The following is a 27,175-nucleotide window of genomic DNA, read 5'->3' as shown; positions in this document are numbered from 1 at the left end:
AAATGCACAGCTGTGCTTGGGTCCTGCCTTGCAGTGAGAGAGCATGGACCCTGGGTACCTTCAGGAACTCCAGCAGCAATCTGACCCATTGCTGTTCCAACTTTAATCTTGTTGTTCTTGTTGTTGTTGGTGGTGGTGTTTTTAGAGAGAGTGAATGCATTCATGGGAGCACGTGCAAGTTGCAGAGGAGAAGGAGAGAGAGAATCTTACGTAGGCTGCATGCTTAGCGTGGAGCCTGACGGGGGCTTGATCTCGTGGTCCTGAGACGACAACCCTGAGCCTAAATCATGAGTTGGACACTTAGCTGACTGAGCCACCCCGGCACTCCTTGCGTTGTTGTTTTGTAATCATTATTTTGCTTGTTAATAAAAAGCAAATAGAAAATGAAGTGAGTTTATAATTGCTCACTGAAACATTTTAACACTGGCTGTTTTAAAATACTTGTCAGGTAATTTCAACATCAGGGTCACCTTGGTATTAGCATCAGTGGGATTGGATTGTCTTTTCCTGCTCCAGATTTGCCTGGTTCTTGGTGTGAAGAGTGACTTTCAGCCTTGGAAATTTTGAGTGCTATGAGACTCTGGATCTTATTTAAACCTTCTGCTTTAGAAACCCTTCTCAGTGCTGTCCCAAGTTCAGGTTCCCTACTCAGCCTCTGTTAACATCCTGGAAAGCGGGGATGGGGGTATGTAGTAACTGTGGGGCCAGGGTGGAAATTCAGATTGCCCACTGAGCCTCTGCTGATACCACCCTGGCTGGAGGGGGCAGGAAGCGTCAGTACTGCCCCCGTGTGGCCTCCACGGGCATAGTGGAGGAGCAACACTGCAGCCGGCAGAGGCGAAAATCCTTACTCCCCACTAGGCCTCTTCTGACACTACCCAGCAGGTAGGAATAGAAGTGTCCGTGCTTGGCAGGGCATGGGTGGTATTGCAGTTTTCTCTACAGTTTTTATGGCTGGAGTAGAGTGGTTATTATCTAAAAGTTTTTTTCTTTCTTTTTAAAGATTTATTTGAGAGAGAGAGAGCGAGCATAAGAAGAGGGGCAAGGCAGAGGGAGAAGCAGACTCAGGCTGAGCAAGAGAGCCCGACACGGGGCTCAATCCCAGAACCCTGAGATCATGACCTGAGCCAAACGCAGATGCTTAACTGACTGAGCCACCCAGGGGCCCCTAAAAGTTTTCTTTCTAGACTGTCCCTTGCTAGTCCTTTGGCTAGAAAGAGCAAACCCCGTTTTTTTTCTCCCCTACCCCCCTTTTTTTGGGTCTGTACAATTAGTTTCTGGGTTGCTGGCTTCTCCAGTACTCAGTGTGAGCTATATAAGGCAAAAAGAAAACCCTGGGAATCACTACCATGTCATTATGTGGGTCCCTAGGTCCCTAGCCAGTATGTCTCCTTTTCTCCACCTTTCAGAGTTTCCTTATGTTGTTCTTTTAACTATACTTAATAGAGGGAATAGGGAGAGATGTGTTTACTCCATATTTTCCCAGGACCAGAAGTCCCTGGGGCCTCTTAAACCATTTATTCTGCATCATCTGGCATACAGCAGCCAGCAGGGAAAAAGCTCCCCTGAATTGATGATGCATTCCCTCCTCACCCACCCACCTACCTGCACAATGGCCCAATGTTTTCTGCTCTGGGATTCTGAGTTCACCTTCTAGAATTTGAAATCATTCTGGCCTGGTTTGAACAGGCATACACCAGTTTTCCACCACTTGCCACTTCTCAGCCCCACAACTCAGATTTCTCTGTCTGCCAGAGGCCTCAGAGAGGCTGCTCTGCATTGCTGAGGGAAAGAAGTGTATCCGTGTCTTCCTGGCTTGGCTGAAGAGCCATGGTCCCTCTTTGCTATGAAGCAAGGCTTTCAGTGTGGCCGAAACAGAACCATGGCCCTTCTCCCTTTGTCCGGTATCCGTGGGTCTGGTCCTTCTACCTTTTTTTTTTTTTTTTTTTTTTTTTTTAATTTCATTTATTTGACAGAGAGACAGCAAGAAAGGGAACACAAGTAGGGGGAGTGAGAGAGGGAGAAGCAGGCTCTCCAATGAGCAGGGAGCCCAACATGGGGCTCAATCTCAGGACCCTAGGATCATGACCTGAGCCAAAGGCAGACACTTAATGACTGAGCCACCCAAGCACCCCTGGGTCTGGTCCTTCTAACTCAAATGTCATGCCATTCATGAAAGTCCCTTTGAAGATAAAGTTAAAAATATTTTGAGTTAAAATATTTTTGATATACTATTTTTAAGCTTCAAAATGAATGAGTAATTTTTAGAGCCAATTGTCAGAGATGAGATTTTCAAATGTCTGAAATATATTATCAAATTTCCCCTCCAGGGGCACCTGCATGTCTCATGTGCACTCTCTCCCTCACTCTCTCTCTGACAAATAAATATTTAAAAAAAAATAAAAATAAAAACAAATCCCAGATACCTTTTATTTCATACCAATATATTTCAGATTTGGACTCTTTTAACAAATTTGGATTTTGGGGCTCCTGGGTAGCTTGGTTGATTGGGCGGCTGCCGTCAGCTGGGGTTTTGATTATGGGGTCCTGGAATTGAGCTCCCTGCTCAGCGGAGATCCTGCTTCTCTCTCTCCCTCTGCCTGCCGTTCTGCTTACTTGTGCTCTCTATCTGTCAAATAAATAAATAAAATCTTTTTTTTTTTTAAGTGGATATTGTGTAGCTGCAGTGCTATTATCACATCTTAAAAAGATAGTGATCATTCTTTGGCATCATCTAATACTCAAATTTCCCCAATTGTCCTAAGAATGTCTTTTTTTTTTTTTTAATGAGGTTATTCTATTTTTTAAATTTTTTAAAAGATTTTTATTTATTTGCCAGACAGTGATTCACAAGTAGACAGAGAGGCAGGCAGGGGGTGAGAAAGCAGGCTCTCCGCCGAGCAGAGAGACCGATGTGGGGCTTGATCCCAGCACCCTGAGATCATGACCTGAGCCGAAGGCAGAGGCTTTAATCCACTGAGCCACCCAGGTGCCCCAAGAATGTCTTTTTTTAAGAAGCAAAATACACATGACATGAAACATACCACCTTAACTATTTTTTAAGTATCCAGTTCAGTAGTGTTAAGTACATTCACATTGTCATACAGCCAATCTCCAGAATTTTTTTCCTGTACAAAACTGAAACCTTGTACCCATTAAACAGTAACTCTCCATTATCTCCTCCCCTCACAGTCTGGAAGCACCACTTGATTTTCTATAAATTTGGCTATTTTAGATACCGCATAAAAATGGAATTATACAACCGGCTTATTTCACTTAGTGTAATGTCCTCAATGTTCATTCATATTGCAGCATGTATTAGAATTTCACTCCTTTCTGAGGATGAATAGTATCCCATTTATGTGTATACTAGATTCTGCTAACCCATGCATCTGTCAAGGGTTATTTGGGTTTCTTCCATGGTTTGGCTGTTGGGACTAACACTGCTATGAATATGGGTGTACAACTATCTCTTCAAGACCTGGCTTTCAGTTCTTTTGGTTATATATTCGGAAGTGGAATTGCTGGATCCTATGGTATTTCTGTGTTTAATTTTTTGAGAAATTGCCATAACCATTTACCACAGCAACTGCACCATGATACCTTCCCACCAATGCACAGGGCTCCAACTTTTCTACATCCTTGCCAACACTTTTTATGTTCTTGCATTGTTTTATTGACCGTAGGCATCCTAATGGGTGTGATATCGTGTCTTGTGTGTGTGATTGTGTGTGTTTGGTGGGGGGGCAGAGGGAGAGGGAGAGAAAATCTTAAGCAGGCTCCATGCCCAGTGTAGAACCCAATGTGGGGCTCAATCTCACGACCCTGAGATCACGACCCAAGTTGAGAAATCAAGAGTCAGCCACTTAACCTACTGAGCTACCCAGGTGCCCCTTGTGGTTTTAATTTGGAGAAATATCTGTTCAAGTCCCTTGCTCATTTTTAAATTGTTAATATTTCTTTTTTGTTGAATTGTGGGAGTTCTGGATATTAACCTCTATCAGTTATATGACCCAAGAATGTCTTTTTACAATTGATCTGTTTAAACCAGGATCCAACATAGTCACCCTATATTATATATATTTTATTATCTAATCTGGAGGAAACCCCTCTCCCTATTGTTTTCCCCCGTCACTGACTTGTGGCAGAGTTCAGGTTCATAGTCATGAAGTCATACAGTTTTGTATTTTAACTTTGCCCTTCAAAATTTTCTGCTTTTGCCTTTGATAATTTCAGCAGTGAAACTCCCCTACTGAAAAATGAGGGATTCTTAATAAAAGGTTCCTAGAAGACTACGCCCAAAATGAGGAGAGGAAGTTTTCTTGGTATCAGGGAACCTTGGTATCAGGGAACCTTTCCTGGTATCAGGGAACCTGTGCGGAAGTGGGCATTGGTGGAAGGAATGTGGGAGAGGTATGAGGATTAGAAGGGAGTGAGTGAGCACATTCAGATCACCAGCCTGGTCTGAAAGAATGGAAGTGTTTTCCGTGACTCTACTGGTATTATCCAGAGGACCACCCTCCCCCGCTTCCCGCCCAACCCCAAGACCAGGAGGTGACCCACAGGCTATCTCCCCAGTCATAGGCGGCACAGGGCAGACCCTGGGCGGTGTGGGGGGGCACTATTCCAGGACCACACTGAGGCTCTGCTTCCCAGGGCACACTGAAGAGGGAAGTCCTATCTCGGGGCTGCCCTGAATACATGGGGCACTTCTAGTAGTCCCTGAGGGCATGGGCAAGGCTGGCAAGCCTCCAGTATCCAGGAGGCTCAGGAGCCAGGACATGGTAACAGACCACTGAGTGAAAAGCTATGGTCACTGATAAAGTCTGGGTACTCTAAAAGATCACTAGAGTTATCTCTTGGATTAGAATTATCACTGAATTTTTAATAATAGTATATTTTCAAAAATTTTTTGAGTGAACAGTAAAAAAAGTGGTATTCAATTTAAAAAATAGATCAAAACCAGGGCACCTGGCTGGCTCAGTCAGTACAGAACGCAACTCTTGATCTTGGTCAGGGTTGTAAGTTCCAGCCCCCATTGGGTGTATAGATTACTTAAAAATCAAATCTTTAGGGGTACTAGTGGCTCAGCTGGTTAAGTGTCTGACTCTTGATTTTGGCTCAGGTCATGATCTCAGGGTTGAGATCCAGCTGCATGTCAGGCTTCATGCTGGACATGGAATCTGCTTGAGATTCTCTCTTAACCCTCTCCCTCTCCCCACTCCCCCACATGGGTATGCTTGCTTGCTCTCTTAACAACAACAAAAAATTAAAAAAAAAAAAAAAGATTTATTCTTTTGACAGAGAGAGCACAAGCAGGGGGAGCAGCAGGCAGAGAGAGAGGGAGAAGCAGGCTCCCTACAGAACAGGGAGCCTGATGTGAGGCTCAATCCCAGTACCCTGGGATTATGACAGGACTCTGGGATAATGACCAGACCTTGGGATCATGACCCAAGCTGAAGGCAGACAATTAACTGACTGAGCCACCCAGGTGCCCCTCTCAAAAAAAAAAAAAGTCTTAGGGGAAAAAAAAAAAGCAAAAATAGATCAAAATCTTCAGGATTAGCACAGATATGCTTCAGGATAACTATTATTCATAACTGAATTCTCTAGAGATCTGTGGGCCAGAAATTCTCCTGACTTTCCTTGGAGCCTAGAAGGGCCAAGCAAGGACCCAGAAACGTGGCACAATCCAGAGAAGACCAAGCTTGGTAGAGGGGAGCAATCTCCCCAGAGTCTGGAACTGAGGCCCCTATTCCTGGTTCTGCCTGCAGCCCTGGTGAGGCTTGGGACCTGTGAGGACGCCCAGCCTTCAGGAAGCCCCTGCCAAACCCCCTGGAGCCTACCCCATGGGCCAATTTCTCTTACCCAGGAGAGCTTTATCCCAGGTTACTACTTCCAAACTCCCAGACACAAATGACACCTGCTATTCCAAAAGTATAGAACTCTTTATTATAAACCCAGGATAAAGAAGAGAAAGGACAAACATAGGCATATTTCAGCTCTCTGAAATTCTCACAGTGCATACAAAACAGGTATGAAAGGTACTTTTTTGAAATTGTTTAAAAATAATCCCCAAGATCAAAGTGAGGATAAGTGCACGGTTAGCGAAGTGCTTCATCAAGATCATGTAGAGAGGGGCCTCCAGTCCCTCCCAAGACCTTGAGGAAAGGTACCTTGCCTTAGCCCTGGCTGGGTGTGAAGCAGGAAAGATACATTTCCTATTAGATTTAGGGTCCTAGGGTCTGCCATGGGACAGAAACCTGAGACCATAACATTTTCTCCCCCAGGGAGAGCTTGAAGATAACTAGCACACAAATCCCCTGGGAGGGAAGTCTGCAGCTTACTTGCTCTGTGGGTTTAAGCAGCTCTTTCTTGCTCTGTGCTTCACAGAGGGCATAAATGCTGGCATATTGGGTTCTTTCCAGAGTTAGGTTTCAATGAAGAGGGAAAAAAAGAGAAAAGCGTGTCCCACCTTTGTCCAAGGTTAGGCCCCCTCAGTAGTGATTGAAACACAGCTACTGCCAGTTCTTCCCACCCTACTTAGTTCTCAGGTGGAGAAACTGAGGCCCAAGATGTGTGAACACGTCAGGGCTGCTTCCATTGGTCCTCTTAGTGTCAGCTGGCTCTGGATTTCACTGTGTTGGCAGATAACCCCGCATGTGGCTGTGCCCCTTGCAGCCGTTGGTTCCATGCAGGACATGAGATACAATGTCCACACTGCACAGTGGCTATGGATGTGTCTGTGGAGTCGGCATCTCGAGAAACTGAGAGGCAAGTGGAGCACAGATTACCCCTACAACTGCAGGAGGAAGCAGGGGCAGAAGTACATGAACAGGCAGACAGACATATGTACACACATCCAGGGTCCCATGGCACTTCAGGGCAGGGACAGGGCCTTAGCGAGGCGAGTCCAGAACCAGGACTTGGTGCAGGGGTTGGTGTAGTCGCAGACAGTGATGAACCGCAGGATGCTGGGGAACTCTTTCTTCATTGCCTTGTACTTGATGGGGATCAATCGCTTCTGATGGGCACCTGCAAGCCAAGGAGTTCCAAGCTGACATCAGACCCTCCCCCCACAGCAGTGGTGTGATCGGTCCCCGGCCCCGGGGTTAACAGCCCTCCCCTCAACGAAGCACCCCTGGCACACATTCACTCACACACAGGGCACTCGTGTGCACACACACTCAGGTGTGCAGAAACCTACAGGGGTCCTCGGTGCTACATCGATGGCCTTGGTGAGAGACTGATGGCATCCTGAGGTCCCACCCACCCACCCCTCAGTGGAGGGCCTCAGTTTCTCCACCTGAGAACTAAGTAGGGTGGGAAGAACTGGCAGTAGCTGTGTTTCAATCATTACTGAGGGGGCCTAACCTTGGACAAAGGTGGGACACCTCCGTGGCAAAGGCAGTACTTACCCGGGGAGAGGCTGAGCGCAAACTTAGTCTGGAAGTCACATTCCTTGCTTTGTAAGTAATCATCAGAGACAACCACCACCATCCGCCGGCACCTAGGGGAGAGTGGTCAGGCTGCAGGCACTGTGGCAACCTAGTTCGGCATACCCCCCGCCCCCGGGAAAAGACTCAGGAGAAGTCCACTGTGCCCAGGCTAGACAGAGCCCGACTAGGAGAATTCCAGCATCTGGATCTCTTGGGCAGGGCTTTATGTACCCCCCGGCTTGCACCCCGGCTACTTAGCCAACCTCTTCTCAATAAGCTCACTGGCAATGGACCAGACACAGGTGCCAGGCAGGACATCACGATCGGACACACACAACTTCAGCCGATAGTTTGTCTGTTCCAGCTGCCGGATCATCTCCTGAACAAACTGGATATCGCTGGGGCAGTAGCAGATGAAGGCATCAAAACGCTCGGGCATTTGCCCTGGGTGCAGAGCACAAGGGTGATGTCAAAGCTCTACAGAGGAAGAGCCCAGCCAGGAACCCCCAATCTAGGTGACCTTGGTCCTGAACCCTACACCAATCCTGAGGTGACTCTAAGAGAAAGTGCCCTTTCTAGGAGAGGGAAGATGAGTATCTTCCCTGCAGGGGCCAAGCCCTGGGTTGACCATGAAACAGACACATAATTTCATGAATCTCATACCATCTCAGAGAGAGGATTATTATTATTCCCATTTCTTAGGTAAGGAATTTGGGAGATCAGAGAGATCAGGTGACTTGCCCAAGGGGCCACAGCCCATCTCCTATACTTTTAACCCAATATCCTTTGATCCATTTGTCACAACTGGGGAGCAATATTGGATCCTTACCTAGGGGGTCATCAAGCATGGTGATGCCCCCCCGCTCTGGTGTCCGTGGGTCGCTGCTGTCTACAGCAGGCACCTGTAAGGGTTTCTCAGACTCCTCTTGCTGCTGTTTCAGAATATACTTTTGGCAATCCTCCTCTGCAGAGAAGAGACAGGGTGTGGCAGACTCCCCCTGTTTGTCCCATGCCTCTACCCCAGTTAGGATCCAGCTCTTTTCCCACTCCCTTAACTATGTTGTGATCCAGGCCTTTTCCAGCACACTGGTGCCATCCACAGTTCAACAGCTATGAAAAGTTGAGTTCCCATCTGGTTCTGACCATTCCAAAAAGATGTCATTGGTGTTCTGGTCATTTGGAAAGTCATCATGGTCAGGCTTGTGTCTTTCTGTCCCTTTTTCCTGGTGCTCCCTCCTAGAACTCCTGAGAATAGAACCCAAGGTCTGCTTGTTCTAGCACCCACTGCTGATGGCAGCGAGGGACTGGTGTGCAAGAACAGTTCGCTAGACCCAGTGGTTATGTGCAGCGAGGGCAGAGGCCCCAGCCAAGCAAGATGTGTCATCTATAGGCCACTGTTCCTACACCTGTGCATACATGTTATGTGTCACCAAGGGGCAGGAGGGCTGCATTTCCCAGGGACCTGAGATTTAAATGACTGTCAGCTTTCAGTCCCTCACCTGCCCTGTTGCTCCACCTGAAGCAGTCCTGCCTCCCCCACAAAGGACCCCGATTCTGACTCCTGGCCCTACGTGAACGCCTTTACTTCTCTCCAGCCTTCACCCCCTTACTCCAGTTCCTATCACCCCACTGAAAGAAGGAACTGGTCTCTCACGGTGGTACCACTCCTGCAAGGCTACCTCCAGCGTCCCCACCCCACCCCAGGCAGAAAAGGAGGGCTTCTCCAGGGGAGGTTAGATGCTGAGGCTGGGAAGGTCAGCCCACCGCCCCCACCACCGCAGGTAAAAGACCGGAAGCGCGCGCCTCCTCACCAATGCTGGGCCCCAGTTCCACCAACACATCTTCGCGGCCCAGCTTGGTGAGCAGCTCAAGCAGACGGCCCACCGAGGCCCCAGGGCGTCCCTGCCAGTCGTCCAGCAGCTTGCCCATGGGGTCAGCGTGCATCTCCAGATGCCGGATCTCCAAGTACTCGAAGCCCATCTCCTCCGCCAGCGCGGTCCAATCCGCCGCAACCTGCGTCCGCACATTCAGGAACAGCGATAGGCGGCGCCGCACTCGCACGTTGAGAGCAGCCAGGGGCAGGGAGGACACAGAGCAGACCGCGGACGCGGACTCCGCGGGGGAGACTTCTGCGGCCATGGCGGGATACTCCGGAGCCTCAGCGCTGTTGAGTCGCGTAGCCTGTCGGAGCTTCCTCCTTCCTTTACCGCCACCCCCGCCGCCGGCCCCGCCCCGCCGGTTTCTGTTTCCGAGAAGCACCGCCCTGCACTTGAATCTGGAGCCCTAGCAGCTGTGTGGAGGTGGGGACGCCCCGCCTCGGTTTTCAGGGTCTGGGGCAACAGGTTATATGTGAACCGGGGACCCTCCTTTGGGGGTTGTAGGAAATAGGTGTCTTGCTCTTTGGGATCTGGTAGAATCACGTCCTTTCTGTGGGGGATCTGAGGAGTTCATATGGTACTGCCCTCCAGGATGGCGGGGAGGGGGCAAAGGGGGAGACATTCCCCCACTACACCGGTCCCTAGATCTCTTGGGAAGGCACATTCCAGAGGTGAGGTGGAAAAGGGTTTACTCCCTTCTGAAGTCTGAGGCATGCCACGGCCCTGCCTTTGAAAGGTGGGAGCCCCTCTGGGTTGGGGGTAACAGGGCACCCTGGCCTTTGGTGTCTAGGAGAGACCCCCTACTACTCTCTCAGGTCGAGGGAACACTTTACCATTGGATTCAAGGGGGGCACCTGGCCTTGTTCTTTAGAGTTGTTCAGGGGCGAGAGGTTGAGAAACAGTCTTGACCTAGGAAGCTCTGGGCTTTCATTCCATAGGTATTTGCTGATCACCTAGTAAGTGTCAAGCATGTTGCAGGGCACCCCGGATACACTCGATGGAGACCCCAGCTTAGTGTTGGGGGTGGGCACCGATTAAATAAACCCAAACCACTGTAAAATGGGTAGGTATGTGCCACTCTCCTTGTATAGGGAGTTTATCACATCTCGGCAACTTCATACAATCTGTTCTCCTACAGAAAAGAGTCCCCAGTTCCCTCTGTGTTCTCGAAAGACTTCCCAGGACAGCGCCAGCACGTCAGGGTAGGGGTCTGGGGCCTCTGGGGATTATTTAAGACTCTCAGCTCCAGTGCAGAGATCCAGGAGACAGCAAAGATAACTGACGAGTGGAAAGAGGAATTAAGAGTCCCCGCCTCTTTTCCAAGCAGGAAGCCGCCGATGGGCGGGTTGGGGAGTGGTGCTGGCGGTCCCCCTCTTCTTGGGTTTGGTAGCCTGCAGCAGGCAGGGTTATAGGGGAAACCGCCCCGGCAATGGCGGACTTTGTTTCAAGATACTGGAAGGGCTATGCAGCTCCTGGGTGGCTCAGTCGGTAGAGCGTCTGACTGGTGGTTGCAGCTCAGGTCAGGATCTCAGGGCTTACAGATCTAAGCCCCAAGTGAAGATGCTGCTCATGGTGGAGTCTTAAGATTCTCTCCTCTCCCTCTGCCTCTCCCCTAGCTCGTGATTTTGGGCTCTCTCTCTCTCAAATAAATAAGTAAGAATTGTTTAAAGCTTATTTATTTATTTAAGAGAGAGAGGAAGACAGCCCCAGAGAAAGAACAAACGGGGTGGGGGCGGGGAACAGAGGGAGAGCAGACTCTCCACTGAGCAGGAAGTGCCATGCGGGTCTCGATCCCAGGACCTGGGGATCATGACCCGAGCCGAAGGCAGACGCTTAACAGGCTGAGCCACCCAAGCGTCCCAATAAATATTATCTTAAAAAAATAAAGACACACACAAGCCACCGAAAGGACTCTTCAGTAGGCAAGACTGCAACGGGAAGGGTTTCCGGCCGGCATTTCTGGGCGGGGCTTGGAAAGGGCCCCACTCCTGGTTGGCAGCCTTCGGCTAAGGCAGGCGGGGCTTCGGGGCTTTGAGGGGAAAGAGTCTCCACCAAAACAAGAGCTCTGCTTTAGGTGGTCTGATTAGAAGAAGGGGGCGGGACCTGAGGTAGACACCCCTTCTGGTTGGCTGAGGTGGGAGGCGGGCGAGACTTTAGGGCGGGGCTCTGGGCAGAGTTAAAGCCTCCTGGTAGAGTGGGTTCTGCGCCTGCGCGGAAGGCGGTCTGTTAGCTTCTACGTTGTTCCCGGCGGAGCCGGGGCTTAACTGGGCGGAGAGTCGCCATGCGGAGGCTGCAGGTGGTGCTGGGCCACCTGACCGGCCACCCCCAGTGTCGGGGGGAGCCGGCACCGGAGGCCGCGCCGTGCTTGAGCGGCGCTCCGCAGGTGTCGGCCGAGGACGTGGTGGTGGTGCACGGGCGGCGCACGGCCATTGGCCGAGGGGGCCGCGGCGGCTTCAAGGTGAGGCCCCAGGGTCCGGGCGCCCGGTGGAAGACTGGGGGCCTGAGGAGGCTGGGGGCTGGCCCCTCGGCGCCGGAGGGGACTCCGCGCCCGAGCTGTGACCGCTTTGTGTCTCTCGGGTGGGGTGGGGGAGCGGGGGTCCCGCGAACGCCGTGCACTGGTGGCGGGGGATCACCGCGGCGGTGCCTCTCGCTGCAGGACACCACCCCCGACGAGCTTCTCTCGGCCGTCATGACCGCGGTTCTCCGGGACATGAAGCTGAGCCCGGCGCAGCTGGGGGATATCTGCGTGGGTGAGTACATTCCCCGAGCTCTGGGCTTGGTCCTCCTCGCCCTCCATCCGGCCAAAGCCCTCCGCAAACACCTCTTCACCCTCCAGGCATCTTGTAGGTGCTTTCACTGAGGGGAATGTCAGGGGACCCCATGCAGTGAATTTAATCGTTTCTTCAGAGCCTACCCTTCCCTCCCACTTCCAGGCACTCTCTGCCTCTCCACCCCTACCCAAGCACGTTCTGCCTGTTAAGTATGATGGAGAGCAGCGATCTTCATGCCATTCTAACACCCAAGCTGTTGGCACAGGAGTTTGCAGACACCCGTAGGAGACAGGGTTCTCTAACCCATCCTGCCTGTGCCATCACAGAACAGGACCATCAAAACCGTGTAGTTCAGCCCCTCACAGATGGAGACACTCAGTCCTGGGAAATTAGCAGCCGAAATTGGACCTGAAATCCAGAGCCTCTTGACATTCTCCAACCTTTTACCTCCAACCCTACTCCTCTGGCCTGGAAACAATAGAATATGGCTAGACTCCTATCAATGGGTGCCATCCTTAGGTGGAGCATCGCTGTTCTGCCTCTGAAATGCCAGCAGGTTTGGCTGTCACTTCAGAGAGGTGTGCATTTTCAGAAATTCATTTCCCTGACAAGACCAGTTTGTTTGCGAGCTTTGCGTTGCAGTCTCCCTTCCATGTTTCCTTTAAAGGCAGGCACCCAGCCTTCCCGCTGTGCATTGATTTGGAAAAGCACAGTCCAGGTTAAGGGAGCCTGTGACTCCTGCGGACTGGGTTTAATTGTATGACCAGGGCAAGCTGCTGTATGACTAGCTCCTTGAAATTCCAGAGCCCCAGTGGAGCCTGCTGGGGGCTTGTGTTGTGGAAGGAAGATCTGGAATGTCCTCTCTCTAGTATTCACAACTGTACCTGAGTGTCTGGAACACTATCTGGCACTGAATAAAGGTTTGTTGTCCACAGGAAATGTGCTTCAGCCGGGGGCCGGAGCAATCATGGCCCGAATTGCGCAGTTTCTGAGGTAAACTTTTCTAGTTCTAGCTGTGGGTTGGCCATTTTGATTCTTGTGTAGGCTCAGTGAGGCCCCAGGGACCTCAGCCTATGAATGGTTGGGTACCAGATCCAGATGCAGCCAGGGTCCTTGACACCCTGCTTTTGTGGACACTACCTTTCCCCTACTTTGGCATATCCTTGTGTTTTTGTTTTTGTTTTTTTTTTTTTTTTTGTAGGTTTTTTGTTTGTTTGTTTTGTTCTGTGTTTTTTAAGTAACCTCTGTGCCTAGTGTGGGGCTTGAACTCCGGACCTCGAGATCAAGAGTGTGGGCTCTTCTGAATGAGCCAGCTGGGTGCCCCTCCCCTACTTTGAAGGAAGTTTGCATTATCGGTGCTGAGCCAAGACAAACAGGGCCTTTGGGACTAGAGCAAAAGCTCTCTGGGGCCTGATGATTTAGCCAAAGTCAGCTGTTGCTTGCCTAATCGTGGACTCTGTCCTCTTTTGCCAGGCAACTAACCAGGAAGACACACTGAAGGGTGACTTTGAGCTTTTATTTTTTTAAGATTTTATTTAACAGAGACAGAGATCACAATTACGCAGTAAGGCAGGCAGGCAGAGAGGGGGAAGCAAGCTCCCCGCTGAGCAGAGAGCCCGATCCCAGGACCCTGAGATCATGACCTGAGCCGAAGGCAGAGGCTTAACCCACTGAGCCACCCAGGTGCCCTGACTTTGAGCTTTTAAAACCTAGTTGAGCAAGCCAAGACCTTCAAGACATAGTTTATTTGCAGAGGCCTGGGGATGCGGCAGAACCCTGGGGTGAGGGGTAGCCCTGGAGGGGCCCTGGGAAACTTGCCCTTCACCACTTGCTGTCCCAAAACAAGGGAGGAGTGCTTAAATTATCGTCATGTGTATATTTAAGAACCACTTTGCACTTCTACTACCTGGAGAAGAAATAATAGGAACGTAAGCTAGTGAAGGAATAGGAAAACTGACAAACCTTTAGGGAGTAGGATAGGTTCGGACTGCTTAGCGTGGAGTTCGAGGATTCCCTCTATATAGCTCCAGACGTAGCATCCAGCCTTATCTCCCAGCTATTTATTTGCCTTGACTTTTACTCTTTCAGCCCACCTGTCTGCCCACTGTCTTCCCTGTGCTGGTCACTCTGTCCCCTTGGAGTGCTGTCCCTCCCTCCTCTCTATGCGCTATTATTGCAGTCTCTGCCAGCTGATCCATTGTCTCTGTGCTGGTCAGCCTGCCTCTAGGGATGTCAGCATCCCTCACATGGCACTTTGTATAGAGCAAGTTTTTGGTGAACTGCTGGTGGATTGGGTGAAGAAGTGGTAACTAAGTAGTAACTAGCTAGTAAGGAGTTAGGAGACCTGGGAGGGATTATACAGGCTGCATGAGCCTAGGAGGCTACCCACCTGAGAGGCTCTCAGCAGGGCCTGGCCTGGGCACTAGCTCACAGGTTGCTGACCCTGGCTACACACCAGATCATCTCCATAGCACGTTCACCCCCTGAAGTTCTGAATCCAAGGGTCTGAGGAAGGGCTGGGGATTTTCCCAGGGGTTCGTACCCTTGGACCGGGAGGGTTACATCAGGAGGGACAGCCCCACCAGCTTCTCGGACTGGTACCAGTGTGGAAACCCAGGGGAACACACCCAAAAAAGGGATGTTAGAATACTTGGTACCCATCAAGGGTTCTTTGTCCAGCTGGGAACAGACCTTCCAGAGAGTGGGAACATAAAGGGTTAGCTAAAGGGGCGCCTGGGTGGCTCAGTGGGTTAGGCCTCTGCCTTCAGCTCAGGTCATGATCTCAGGGTCCTGGGATCAAGCCCCACATTGGACTCTTTGCTCAGCAGGGAGTCTGCTTCCCCCCTTCTCTTTCTGCCTGCCTCTCTGCCTGCTTGTGATCTCTATCAAATAAATAAAATCTTTAAAAAAAAAAAGGGTTAGCTAAATAGTGGTAAGGTTGGTGGTTTCTGGCCTCATGCTTGAGACGTTCATTCATCCATTCATTCATTCATTCATTTTTTATTTTACTATTATTTTTGCCCTGGTTTTCTGCCCCAGCAACAGATCCGTTCTTTTATTATTATTATTATTTTGAGGAAACGGATGTATAGTTTTCCTTTTTTTTAATCTTCAAAGGGAGAGAAAGAAGGATCCTTGTGGTCCAACCAGTTTTCCTTGCCTTTGGGCTGTTCTTGACCTTGGTTAAGGAGACTCAGAGGAAGAAAGAGCAGGTGTTGTGGGGCCCTGGGGTACAGGTTCCTGCAGAGATGGGGTCTGCCCAGAAAGGATCTGGCCTAGAGTGGCGACAGGGCTGTTGGGTTTGTTCCCTTCGTTTTTGTATCCCTTGCTGGGGCAGTCTTATTGACCAGGAGCATAGGCCTGCTTTCCATGAGAGCCTGGCAGAGGAGAGGGGGCTGACTGTGGTTTCGCTTTCTGTTTCAGTGACATCCCAGAGACCGTGCCTTTGTCCACCGTCAATAGACAATGTTCATCTGGGCTCCAGGCAGTGGCCAACATAGCTGGTAAGTTATGACGGGGTGGGTACCCACTGCTCCAGCCTGGCCTTGGTCCTGGCTCCATGGGTTTAGGTCTTACCTAAGGTCTACTTTACCTGGGTCTTACCATCTCTGAGGCTGGGGCCAAGTCCCATTTAGAGACCAGATGGGAAAGAGGCTCCTCTGTTTTAGAGCAGATGGACTCTGATAAAGAATGTTTATGAAATGCTTTTGTTGCAGGTGGCATCAGAAATGGGTCTTATGACATTGGCATGGCTTGTGGGTAAGAATTTCTTTCTGCCAGAGCTTACTAATCAACGTTTAACAATAACACTACTTTTCATGTCCTGAGTTCTCAGGGGCCGTAATGACAGGATTCTCCCTTAGCCCTTTTAGGCAGATGGCTGGGAGTAGGTTCTTAGAAATTCAGCTTAGAAGTAGCCCCCAGCTCTGCATGCTCAGGAACTGCTCACACCTCTCAGCACTAGTGGGGAAAGGGAATTGGCTTTAAAAGCTTGCTTTCTTGGGAATTTGTCAGGCTGGAAAACACAAGTATTTTGAGAAAATAGAGACCTTGGATTTCCTTCTGTGGCCCTATGATGCTATTGAGACATTGCAGTTTGGGTTGCCTGAAGCCAGGGACAGTTGTCTGCTGTGTAACTAGTCTGTTCATTTTATGAGGCTGTGGGTCCCCTTGACCCCTTCCTTGGTACCATGGTGGAAACTTGCAGTTGCCTGCTGGGCTCTGAGGGGCATGGTCAGATCTGGGGTGGTTTGGTCACTGTCAGCTGTGGCTCTGTCTTCAGCGGAAGCACCTGGAGTCACAGAAGGCATATAGGGCAGTGCCTCCAGGAAGGGGAAGGGCCCTGGGACCCCGTCTGGGGTGGGCATCTGGTATCAGAGGGCAGGCAAAGCCAAGACTCTGGCCGGCTCTGGGAGGCAAGCAGCCCCAGGATTTCGACACGTTGTCTCTGTCTTTCATTTCTACTTTGGAGCATTTCTTGGATTATTGTTGGGTTGCCTCAGGGCTGTGCTTCCTGGCACTGGTTGTCTGCTCTTGTAAACAAAGCCAGAGACCACACTGCAGAGCCTTGGGCGAGGCAAGGGCCACTGCCAGTCTGCCCTTGGATTTCTCTCATGGTCCTCTTATCTTCCTAGGGGTGGGACAGGTATGGATAACTTGAAAAGGGTGGAGTCTTCATGAGTTCTTGAGAGGGCATCTGAGTCCCCAGGCAGATTAAAGACTATGTTTCTAGAGTATTGAAGGTCTGGGCCAAGACTGTCCCCCATAGACTTTGATCATGAAGAGAAGCCCCAGGGCATCCTGGTTGGGAACGGGCTCTGGGGCCAGACATCTAAGTCTGGATCCCTGCTGAGTGACTATGGACAAGTTACTCAGCTCTTTGGGCCTCAGTGTCCTCATGTATAAAATGGGGGGAAAAGACCTCAGTCCTGTTGAAATTGATAATATTAAAGAGAGTAGTAACAGCAGCTACCACTCTGGGATGTATGGCATGTGACTGATGCTGTTGAAAGCTTTCTAATATCTGAACAGATTTTCAAGTAGCACAGGGCATGTGAAAAGCATTCAGAGTTACATGTTATCCCTTGAGGCCCTATGTTCCTTGAGGGCCTTGAGGGCCTTTTTTTTAACCTTTTTTTGAGAGAAAGCACATGCGCCCGAGCCAGGGGGAAGGGTGGGCAGAATGAGGGAGAGAAAACCAAGCTGACTCTGCACTGAGCATGGTGCTGGACTTGGGGCTCAATCTCATGACCCTGAGATCAGACCTGAGCCAAATCCCAGAGTTGGACGCTTAACTGACTCCGCCCCCCAGGTGTCCCCTCACCCCCACCACAGCCCCTTGAAAGCCTGTTTGACAGCTCCAAACTGAGATCTTGCCTTCCAGAGCTCCTGGCACCTCGTGGTCTGTGCAGATCAGATGCCCTTTGATCTGTGGCTTTTAAAATACTTTTCTTTTACCCTCTGAACCTTTGCTGCCTGAGGGCAGGGCCTAGGTTTCCTGGATGTGGCCCGCACTAGGTGGCTTTGCCAGGGAACCACGGACTGGCCAGCTGCAGGAGCATTTGCGCTAGAGAAGCACAGCCCTGCCTGGAAGTGTGGACTGTGCAACACTCCGTCCTCGCATGGGGGTGGAGGGGACCCAGCAGCCCTGCATGGCCAGCTCTGCCTTCCTGGCCAGTGTCCTGCCCAGGGTTCCGAGACAGCCTGCTGGATTTCTCAGGGCCTGCAGCCTTTTTCCTAGCACTCGCCAGAGGCATAGCTCTCCCTGGGGGAGTCCTGGGAGTGACCGCCCTCCTACGCTGCCTCCTCAGGGTGGAGTCCATGTCCCTGGCTGACAGAGGAAACCCTGGAAATATTACTTCGCGCTTGGTGGAGAAGGAGAAGGCCAGAGACTGCCTGATTCCTATGGGGTGAGTTTGCCCCCTCAGCTCCCTTCCTGGCCTGGAGCAGGCACACAGAGTCTTGGATCATCTTGTGACTTCCTGGGCTTGTTCTGCTTTGCTGGGACATGGGGATGGGACTTGTAGTCCCTGACTTCCCTTTCTTGAGGCCTCCAGGTCGTCTGTGCCTCTAGGTTTCTAGTCATGGCCCAGCCTGTCATTCCCACCCTGAGGGGCCAGTAGCACAAGGAACGATGGCAGCTGCATGCCAGAGGTTTGGAGGCCTACAAACTTGATGTGGAAGGGCTTTGATTTGGAACATGCTGGCGCGGGGGCCTGGGCCCTGTCAGAGGCAACGTCACAGTGCCTTGCATTTCCTCGGCACCTTAGCTGTGCAGCCAGCATCACTGAGCCTCTGGGCCATCCCCCAGGTTCATAAGCAGGGCGTCATAGCTCCCCTGAATGTGAGATTTGAGGCTAAGAGAGGGGCAGTACCCTGGCTGCCCCCACATCCAGTGACCCTATCTCCCAGGGAAGTGTCTAAAGCCAGGCGGCGAGGTTGGAAGGCCTGGCTATGGCTCTGGGCTTTGAGAGTGAGGGCTGGGTGAGCAGAAAGCCTGGGGGTAGCCTTCCCAGAGAGCCATGAGGGCCTTCCTCTCCCCACCTGAGAGCAGCTTTTCTCAAGGCATAGGGGAAGCTGGCTAAGAGTAACTGGTTAGTATTCCCACCCATTCCTCATCTGCCCCGCTACTGGGCTGGTCTTTCCAGTGTACAAGCTTCTCGGAGTCCGGCCAGCACTGCTGCCTCCCTCTCTGTGCCCCCACACTCCACCCTAAGTCGTCATCTGTCTCCATGGTGTGGACTGGCCCTCCTGTCCTCCTCTGCCTACAGCCGCAGGGACTCTGAGTTGCAAGCAGAGCTCTGCAGCCTGGCCCAGGCCCCCAGGCTGCTGGACATATACCCACAGTGCGCGCTGCTTTTATTTCAGGATAACTTCAGAGAATGTAGCTGAGCGGTTTGGCATTTCGCGGGAGAAGCAGGATACCTTTGCCCTGGCTTCCCAGCAAAAGTGAGTGCCTTTTGGGATGGGGTGTGTAAGGGGCTAGAGAGAGGTTTTGAGGCTGGATTAAGTGGCCTCAGGTGGAGGCTTGACCAGCTACAGCTGGTCAGTGAGTGGTTTCCAAGCCTAGTGCCTATCGAGAGGGAGAGGTGGGCAGGGACCAGGGATGTGCTGGAAGTACACTGACAGCTCTTTCATGTCCTTTTACTGTCTGTTCACCCCGAGTCTCTCCCTAGCTGGGCTTCAGTTTCCCCGTCTATTCATCAGTGTGATGAGGACCAGGACTCTTGATTGTCTGTGGTTTGGTGATTCGACATGGCAGCCACAGGCTTCTCTAGATAGCCTGGTTGTGGGGCCTGCACTGCTGGGGACCCTGGCATCCCAGCTCCTGGACCACCCTTGTGCCTGGGGAGCATTAGAATACCCCCCGGGGCTCAGGCCTCTGTTCAGGGGCAGGCTGAGGTTGACAAGCCCCAGATGCCCAGAGAGGACAGCAAAAGAAGGGAGGGGGCTTCTCTGAGGAAGTGGTTCTTAGGCACCTGGGGTCAAGGAAGCATTTGAAAACTGGAATCTTCTCCAGGGGGAAACCCTGGGCACTGACATGTTGCCTGTGATTGCAAGGATCACCCTAAAAACACCTTGTGCTTTTGTACTCTTTAAATAATAAGATTCATTAAGTAATTTAGTGTATGTCATTTTAAATGTTTGGAAACTGGGGAATAAATGAAACTGAGCCATAGGGATGGAGCAGACAAGTTGGTAGAACCCAGCACAGATATTCCTGGGGCTCCATCTTCAATTTGGCTCAGTCCCTCGTGAGTGAAGGGCTAAAGGGGGAGGTATCACGTCTAAACTCCCCCTTGCCCTTCAAGGTTGGGATTGGCCAAGATCTGAAGATAGGCAGCTGAAGGCCAAGAAGGCCCCATAAGGTTTCAGGTCTCCCACTCCCAGGCTGGGAAAGAGGGGCCCTTGGAGTCGCTTAGAGCTCTCCTGAGGCAAGCATGTCCCCATGTTTAGGAGTCTGAATTAGTGTGTCTGCCCCAGTGGGCAGGAGCGGTAGAGGCAGTGGGAGGGACCCCTGGAAGGAAGGGACCCCTGAGAGGAAGGCACCCCAAGGGAGCCTGAGCCTGGCTGTCCATGGTGCTGGCAGGGCAGCCAGAGCCCAGAGCAAGGGCTGTTTCCAAGCTGAGATTGTGCCTGTGACCACCACGGTCCATGATGACAAGGGTACCGAGAGGAGCATCACCGTGGCCCAGGATGAGGGTATCCGCCCCAACACCACCATGGAGGGCCTGGCCAAACTGAAGCCTGCCTTCAAGAAGGGCGGCTCTACCACGGCTGGTGAGACTGGGCTGGGGGAGGGCCAGGAGGGGCCGTGTCCCTGTGGGGTGTTCTCTGGGAGCCTGGAACCTCCAGGCAAGGTGTGCAGGTGGAGCTCCTCCACCTGCCCTGACGCGTCCTAACCCCTACGATTTGCCTCTAGGAAACTCCAGTCAGGTGAGTGATGGGGCAGCTGCCCTCCTCCTGGCTCGGAGGTCCAAGGCAGAAGAGTTGGGCCTTCCCATCCTTGGGGTCCTAAGGTCCTATGCGGTGGTTGGGGTCCCGCCTGACATCATGGGCATTGGACCTGCCTATGCCATCCCCGTAGCTTTGCAGAAAGCAGGTAAGGTGGTTTCTTCGAGATCTCTATCTGTTTCCCACTCCTGCCTCTCATGCTGTTGCCGCTGTGGGGGGAGGTCATGTGAGTGCTGCGGAGTGAAGGTGGGCCAGGCTAGCCTCCTGACCCCCAGCCCTTCCTGACCTCACAGCCGGGACCCACCTGCCCATGTGGATTAGGCACAGCAAGCAGTCTTTAGGCCATGGCTGAGATGGGGCCCTGGGGGACAGAGTCCTGCCACGGGGATGCTGGGTCAGCTCAGGTCTTCTCCCTGTGCCCGCAGGGCTGACGGTGGATGACGTGGACATCTTTGAGATTAATGAGGCCTTTGCAAGCCAGGTGAGCTTTCCTTTCTCCATGTTGCCTGGGCCCAGGATGGCCAAGGAGGAGCCCATGGGCAGGGGATGCAGGGGTTGGGGAGGGAACTGTAACTGATGCTCTGCCCCCTCCCAGGCTGTCTACTGTGTGGAGAAGCTAGGACTCCCCCCCGAGAAGGTGAACCCTCTCGGGGGTGCAGTGGCCCTGGGCCACCCGCTGGGCTGCACTGGAGCTCGACAGGTCATCACGCTCCTTAATGAGCTGAAGCGCCGTGGGAAGAGGTAAGCTGGGGTCGCTGAGCGGGAGGCACATATGCATGTGTGCTCTGAACGGAGGACACAGGGCCTTGACCCCTGTTCTCCCTAGGGGCCAGCGAGTACTTGCCATCCTGGGTGTGGCCTTCAGCGGCCAGTCTGGGAGCCCCACAGGCCCAGAGGTCTGTGGAGAGCTCAGTGGGGAGGACCTTGCCCTTGGTGCCTTCACCCAGCCAACATAGTCTTGCTTCCCTAGGGCCTACGGGGTGGTGTCCATGTGCATCGGGACCGGGATGGGAGCCGCTGCTGTCTTTGAGTACCCCGGAAACAGAGCAGGGCCCCACTGAGTTCCGCTCCAGTGGCGGTGGCAGCACTGGGACGAACATGAGCACTGGTGACACAATACATGTGTGGTTGAGGTTCAGGGCTGCCTTCTGCCAGGCCACCCAGGTCACCATGTGGGTCCTGGGGATGAGGAGTGCAGCGGACAATAAATACGTATTCTTATCTTGGTGGCTGTGGTTTTTCCCAAAGGCCAGTTCTGGCTGTCTCGGGCCTTGCCTCTGGCCCAGCTGCATGCTGAGAGCAGATAAGGCAGGGCCTGGGCTGGGAGCACTGCCCTCCAAGGGAGTCCCTCCCCTCCCCAGAGCCTCTTGGAGGTCCTCCCGTATGTACTCCAGCCTAGCAAACCTGTTCCTTAGCTCGAGGTCATGTTTTATTTCCGAAGCTGGGGGGCTGAGGATAGAACCTCAGAGCTGGTGGGGTGACATGTATTTCTCGTCGTAAGAGCCTTGGCCACGGAGCCGCAGGGTGCAGGCCTTCTCACCGAGCATGCCTTCCACCACCAGCGTGGATTCATACAGCATGCTGCTCCTGTGTGGGTGAGGGTCACTCGCTGAGGTTAGAAAGGGGGCCCTGGCCTTTGGGAAGGCTGGGAGAGGCTGGTACCTGGCATTGAAGAAAACTTGGAGGGTGATGGTATTTGGGGGCCCGTTGACCAGTCGTGCCTCCAGTAGCCCGCTATTTGGAGATACTCTGAATGCTGCAGCATCCTTGTCTGGCTCCTGCTGGCCTGCCCCAAAGGAAGGGAGCACACAAGAACATAGGCAGCTCCGTGTGCTGCCCCAGAGAGCCCCCCTTCCCCGCAGCTCAGGTGTGCCCTTCTGGTCCAGCTCAGTGCCACGGGGTAAGGCTACCCTGGAATCACTTGGGATCTGGGAACCGGCCATGGGTGGCCATGGAGCACCCTGGGTGGTGCCAGCCTGCAGGGGACATGGAGGGCAGGTACAGCCTACCCATAAGCACAGCCCAGTAGCTCCGACAGCCACTCAGGTTCATGAGGTAGACCTCCTGGACCCGTCCCTGGTTAACAAAGCAGGTCCCGAAGTCCACCCAGCTGGTGGAAAGCTGCAGCTCAGGCACGGCCACTGTGGCCCTCAGAGGCACCACCTGGGGGACAGAGCCTGGAATGTAGGGCCCTCATCCCCTCCGTCTGGGCTCCAGGCCAGGGACTCAGGGATGCCAGGCCCTGTTGACCCCAAGTCCTGACGCTTCGGAGGAGCACACTGGCACCAGCATCTAAAACCAGGGCTGTTGGGGGGCTGTGCCGATAAGGGGTCCCGAAGACGCTATCTGCTCTCCCTCTACCTCCCGTCCCCTGCCCTGATCAAGCCCTGTGGTTTCTGCTCCCTGGTTAGGCCGCCCTCCCCCTCTGCCCCCATCCCCTGGGGGCCCAAGGGCCAGCCCTCTGCTGCTCCTGGGCTCTGGGCCATCTAACCTCTTCCCTTGGCCTTGGGCCCCACCTGTGCGCTCACCTGCCCAAGCTGCTGGGGGTCCCCCCACATCTGCCTCAGGCACTGCCATACACACCTCATCACCTCAGCCTTCCCCACCCCCAACCCCCAAGGCCCAGCAGCCACCCAAGGACCGGGCTGGAGGGCCTCTCCGGTCACAAACGGTTTCTTCCTCCGCTCCGGCCTCCCTAGAATCCACCCCTTAGGCTATTCCTTTCTGTTTCCCTCCTGGACCTTCCCGCTGGGAGGCTTCATAGGCCACATGCCTCCTCCAGGAAGCCTTCCTTATTTCCCACCCTCCAGCACCTCACCTGGTTCTGTGCTGAGACAGGTAAGGAAGGATGACCCTCCTCTCTCCAGGGAAAGGCCTCTTCCAGGGCAGACCACCAGGCCCTCGAGGCGAGGGATGGGGCTCCTCACTTCTGAAGACCTGGAGGGGTCTGTCCCCCTCTGACCCAGGAGAGTGGAGTCGGGCCCATTTCTGTCCTCTCGGACATGGGGTGCCTGGGACTGACCTGAGTGGTCTGGTTGGAGTACTCCAGGAGCAGGTTCTGAGTGAACACCATCTCCTTCTCCCCGCTGGCGCGCTGCTGAATGTCCACCCCAGGCAGCATCTGGTCAGCCGGCAGCTTCTGATAGGAGAGCAGCTCCAGGGACAGCGAGAAGGACACGTTCACCTGAGCCACGTGAGCCAGCCGGTCACCCGAGGCTGCCGGAGGCAGGCGGCAGCTTCCCCTCCCCCGGGAGCTCCAGCCTCTCCCTCCATGGCCCCCACTGCCCAGCAAGGCCCCATTTCGGCATCTGCCCACACCCAGCCCACAGAGTCGGCCCAGACTGAGCATGACCAGGGCTGTGGGTGTGGGATGAAGAGTGGGGAGAAATGGAAACTGAGGAGGGGCAGCAACAGGGTGTGGGGGGCTGGCTGGTCAGGGAGGGGCTGTGGAGCAGAATGCCAGGGCTCTGCTTGGGCACAGGGTCAGGCGCAGTGGTATTTGCCGAGATCAAATGCTCCTGCCAAGAGTAGTGGCTCAGGCATGGGCAGGACTGGGTGAAGAGGACAGTGGAGAAATGAATTTGGGCTAGAACTCTGATCAGGACCAGATGCCTGGGTCAGCACATGGAGGGTCAGAAGTCCTACCGTTACAAAATGTCCTCTCTCTGAGAGACCAGGGGCTCCCAGAGGCATTTTAGAGGGACCTTTACTCGGTGACAGCCTGTGGTTTCATGGGTGCCCTGTTGGGACAGGACCTCTGGCTGTGATTCGGGGCTGCCTCAGTCATACCTTTGAAGAAGGGAGCCAAGGGTGCCCTTCCTCCTCTCTTCTGTAGCAGCTGCCCCCTCCGTGGTGAGGGTTGGGGGGGTCTGTCACCTAGCACAGCACCTGGCACGTGGCAGGCACTCAGCACACGTGCATGGAAGTACATGGTTTGGAAGAGCGGATATGACCGCTCACGAAAGCTCTGGAGGCGGATTCCGTGAGAATGTGAGGTGTCTGGACACTGATGTGGACAAGTGCGGGATGGCGGTGTGCACACGTCTGTCTACACATGTGCATGTGTGTGTGAGGAAGGTGACCTCTGGCCCAGGTGATGGCCTGCAGAGCCCCCACTGACCAGCATGTTCTCCTGCGGGTAGAGCACCAGCTGCTTGCTGGCTGTGGCTTGCTCTTCCTCACCGCCCCTCGCCTGGCCAGGAGCTCTGCAGCTGCGGCTGGCCCCTTCCTGAGAAACGGAGAAGGGCCTGGAGACCAGGAGCCGGAAGTACTGCGGGATTTCAGTGGTATTACTCAGCTTCACATGGTGGGTGGTCACCAGCTCACTCAGCACCTGGGGAGCCACAGAGGTGGGGAGGCCGGGCTGCACTTCTACCCTCCAAGAGCCTGCAGCTCTGGGGTGGAAGCACTCCTGGGGGAGGAGGACCCGGACTGTCAGAGGGCTCACAGGGACCTCTGAGGCCCAAGTGGACTGGCAGGGCCAGGGAGGACAGCACACTCACCCCAGTACAGGGCTGCTCCGGGATGAGATCACTGGCCTGGTGCCAGAACTCCACACCGCCCCCGTAGTCCAGCTCCATGCTTAGCCTGCCAACAAGGAGCACGGCTGGGCCCTGGGGGCCTCCTGGCTGTCCCACTGTGCTCACTGGGCCCCAGCCAGCCTTTGCCTGGGCTCTCCCGCTAGCTTCTCCCTTCCATGCCTGTCCTCTTGCTCCCAGAGTGCAGGTGCTCCCCACAAGGGGATCACGGGAGGCCATGGCCACTCACTGTGCGGGCCTCACATAGCTACACAGGTCCAGCTTCCGCGGTCCTGCTGCAAAGTCCTGCAGGCGACGCCTCCTCCCCGGAAGCTCTCTTTCCACCTGTGAGGCCAAGCCTGATTATGGGCTGTCCCTGAGCTGAGGGGCACCATGCCAGCTGGAAGAGGGGGTGGCCGTGGCCCCATCCTGGGCATGGAGGGCTCACCTCATCGTCCAAGCTCATGAAGCCCAGGGCGTAGCCAACACATTCCACCTTGTGCAGGACATCAGGGCCCAGGACCATGGGTGTGAAGGAGATGGAGATGGTGCTGCTGCCCCCTGCAGGGACCACCTGACACGGACAGTAGCCTCAGTGCTGCTCCTGCCCACGGCGCTGGTGCTGCAGCCCCCCAGTGCGGCAGCCCGCCCTCCTCCCCGACTCACCACCTGCTTGGGGCTGATGCAGTACAGGTGGTCAGCGGGCACCCCATCATGCTCCCGCAGAATGACTGAGATGAGCTTCTGTGAGACCTTGTTGCTGACACAGGAGCTGTCCTCGGCCTGTCATCAGGGAGTTGTTGGGGCTCACACAGGCTCGAGGCTCACTGGCCCCAGCTCAGCTGCCATCCCACCCCACCCCTCCACCCCTGCTCACAGTCTGGACGGCTTCGTGGCTGGAGTCCGAAGTGTTGGAGGGGCTTGGGGACGAGAAGGAGCTGCTGCTCTCAGGGGTCTCTGGGCACAAGAGGTCATTCCCAGCTTGGTCCCGCAGTGGAAAAGGTGGCCCATAAAACACCAGCAGCTCCACCAGCCGGTCCTCCCTGTCTTCTGGCATGTAGGTCTCCCAGTCTAGGCGGATGTCTGCAGGAGGGAGGGGGAGGGCTGAGGAAGGGGCAGGCGAATCTTCCCTGGACCCCTGCCCCGCTACCCCTACTGGTGCCTATTCTCCCATACGCAGGGTGGAGAGGGGTCTCGCCTTCTCCCTAATGCCACTTCAGGCAATTCTTGTTTTGCGAATAGACCACAGGCTGCGTCAGCTGGCTCTGTCAGCCCTACCCTAAGGATCGCAGCAAGCAGGTCCTCACATCCAAATGTGCTGCTCCAGGTCCTTGGGGCTCTCCCCACAGCCTCCCCAGGCGCTCCAGCCCTTCTCCCTGCTTTCTCCCCTCCATCAGCTCCCACTGCACTCACTTCCTTCCCCAGCTGGGCTCGTCTAGACGCCACCATGTCAACCTCCATCTTGCCAGGATTCTTATCCCTCCCTACCCCCAGCCTTCTACCCACCTGGCAAAGCCTTACCCTGGAGAACTGAACTGACCCTTGGCCCCACTGTCACGCCGTCCCTGTTCTCTGACACCTGAGCTGCCTCCTGGGCACAGGGCTGCTGGGCACTGGGCTACTGCCTGCAGCTCTCCTCCCCAAAGCCCCCACATCAAGAAGGCCCTGAAGTCCCATCGCAACACCCCCATTGCTCGGCAGGTATCTCAGCTATCCCCCTTTCCCTTCCACCTCCGTCTGCCTCCACCTCCTCTCGGGCCAGGCATGCCCAGTCTCCCCACCTTGAACAGTTTCCCACTACCAGACCTTTCCAAACCACCTCTGTCCCTCCACAGCACGCTTGTAGGACCCTGTCCACCATCGCCTCCCCCACTCTGCTCTCAGCCACTCCCCAGCTAACATCTGACTCATGGCTAGCCCTGCGGGAGACCTGGCGAACAGGCTTATGCTCCTGAGCTCGTATTTCTTCAAGTTATTACCTTGGCACCTGCCTCTTATACCCACCAAATCCCCCTCACCAAGGCCACCAGTGACCTCCCCCCTCCCACCGAAGTTCAGTAAAGACCGAGAAATGGAGTGTGATGATGAGTCCCAAGGACAAGAAGGGAACCACCAAA

General features: G+C 53.8%; 3 protein-coding genes across 22 annotated transcripts in view; 1 reads left to right on the top strand and 2 right to left on the bottom strand.

Annotated features, from left to right (window-relative positions):
- Window positions 1-5,929: 5,929 nt before the first annotated feature.
- On the bottom strand, window positions 5,930-10,784 carry MYD88 (MYD88 innate immune signal transduction adaptor). 4 transcript variants are annotated; one of them, XR_014315711.1, is made up of 6 exons: window positions 9,251-9,724; window positions 8,269-8,403; window positions 7,722-7,883; window positions 7,419-7,510; window positions 6,861-7,035; window positions 5,930-6,767 (listed from the first exon to the last, which is right to left on the bottom strand). XR_014315711.1 is itself a non-coding variant. In XM_082745930.1 (6 exons), the coding sequence occupies exons 1-5, from the start codon at window positions 9,576-9,578 to the stop codon at window positions 6,881-6,883; spliced, it is 891 nt and encodes a 296-aa protein (XP_082602056.1). In that variant the 5' UTR covers window positions 9,579-10,784; the 3' UTR covers window positions 5,930-6,767; window positions 6,861-6,880. The 4 variants fall into 4 exon arrangements, 3 of the variants coding, with proteins under 3 accessions (XP_082602056.1, XP_082602057.1, XP_082602055.1); XM_082745930.1 differs by having other exon boundaries at window positions 7,703-7,883; window positions 9,251-10,784; XM_082745931.1 differs by having other exon boundaries at window positions 5,930-7,035.
- Window positions 10,785-11,338: 554 nt separating this feature from the next.
- ACAA1 (acetyl-CoA acyltransferase 1) lies at window positions 11,339-21,763 on the top strand. 2 transcript variants are annotated; one of them, XM_082745849.1, is made up of 12 exons: window positions 11,339-11,774; window positions 11,973-12,066; window positions 13,023-13,080; window positions 15,511-15,590; window positions 15,804-15,846; window positions 17,898-17,996; window positions 18,955-19,035; window positions 20,177-20,367; window positions 20,510-20,689; window positions 20,967-21,022; window positions 21,137-21,282; window positions 21,512-21,763. In XM_082745849.1, the coding sequence occupies exons 1-12, from the start codon at window positions 11,598-11,600 to the stop codon at window positions 21,600-21,602; spliced, it is 1,296 nt and encodes a 431-aa protein (XP_082601975.1). In that variant the 5' UTR covers window positions 11,339-11,597; the 3' UTR covers window positions 21,603-21,763. The 2 variants fall into 2 exon arrangements, with proteins under 2 accessions (XP_082601975.1, XP_082601976.1); XM_082745850.1 differs by lacking the exon at window positions 15,804-15,846 and having other exon boundaries at window positions 11,514-11,774.
- Window positions 21,764-21,952: 189 nt separating this feature from the next.
- DLEC1 (DLEC1 cilia and flagella associated protein) overlaps window positions 21,953-27,175 on the bottom strand; it is a 65,575-nt gene continuing 60,352 nt past the window's right edge. For 3 of the 16 annotated variants that reach the window (XM_082745404.1, XM_082745405.1, XM_082745403.1), the window contains 10 exons: window positions 25,936-26,141; window positions 25,725-25,841; window positions 25,507-25,632; window positions 25,309-25,403; window positions 25,044-25,128; window positions 24,662-24,874; window positions 23,564-23,725; window positions 22,551-22,704; window positions 22,204-22,327; window positions 21,953-22,128 (listed from right to left, as the gene is read on the bottom strand). In XM_082745404.1, the coding sequence (XP_082601530.1) occupies window positions 22,005-22,128; window positions 22,204-22,327; window positions 22,551-22,704; window positions 23,564-23,725; window positions 24,662-24,874; window positions 25,044-25,128; window positions 25,309-25,403; window positions 25,507-25,632; window positions 25,725-25,841; window positions 25,936-26,141 (1,406 nt within the window). In that variant the 3' untranslated portion in view covers window positions 21,953-22,004. Of the gene's footprint in view, window positions 22,328-22,550; window positions 22,705-23,359; window positions 23,726-24,661; window positions 24,875-25,043; window positions 25,129-25,308; window positions 25,418-25,506; window positions 25,633-25,724; window positions 25,842-25,935; window positions 26,142-27,175 lie in introns of those variants that run through there. The other 13 variants (XM_082745407.1, XM_082745408.1, XR_014315554.1 and 10 more) reach the window with 12 other exon arrangements.

This window comes from Mustela nivalis (genome assembly GCF_964662115.1).
Source record: "Mustela nivalis genome assembly, chromosome: 1".
Taxonomy (NCBI): domain Eukaryota; kingdom Metazoa; phylum Chordata; class Mammalia; order Carnivora; family Mustelidae; genus Mustela; species Mustela nivalis.
Note: the sequence above shows the minus strand (reverse complement) of the source record. Positions and strands in the feature narration are given on the sequence as shown.

What these genes read in the sequence shown, in the direction of transcription:
- MYD88 (XM_082745930.1), bottom strand. Translation starts at nt 9,578, where the DNA reads ATGGCCGCAGAAGTCTCCCCCGCGGAGTCCGCGTCCGCGGTCTGCTCT. An exon ending in AGTGAGCTTATTGAGAAGAG is followed by an intron (nt 7,511 to 7,702) that starts GTTGGCTAAGTA and finishes ACTCTCCCCTAG; the next exon opens with GTGCCGGCGGATGGTGGTGG. An exon ending in TGCGCTCAGCCTCTCCCCGG is followed by an intron (nt 7,036 to 7,418) that starts GTAAGTACTGCC and finishes CTTGGCTTGCAG; the next exon opens with GTGCCCATCAGAAGCGATTG.
- ACAA1 (XM_082745849.1), top strand. Translation starts at nt 11,598, where the DNA reads ATGCGGAGGCTGCAGGTGGTGCTGGGCCACCTGACCGGCCACCCCCAG. An exon ending in GGGCGGCTCTACCACGGCTG is followed by an intron (nt 20,368 to 20,509) that starts GTGAGACTGGGC and finishes ATTTGCCTCTAG; the next exon opens with GAAACTCCAGTCAGGTGAGT. An exon ending in ATGAGGCCTTTGCAAGCCAG is followed by an intron (nt 21,023 to 21,136) that starts GTGAGCTTTCCT and finishes GCCCCCTCCCAG; the next exon opens with GCTGTCTACTGTGTGGAGAA.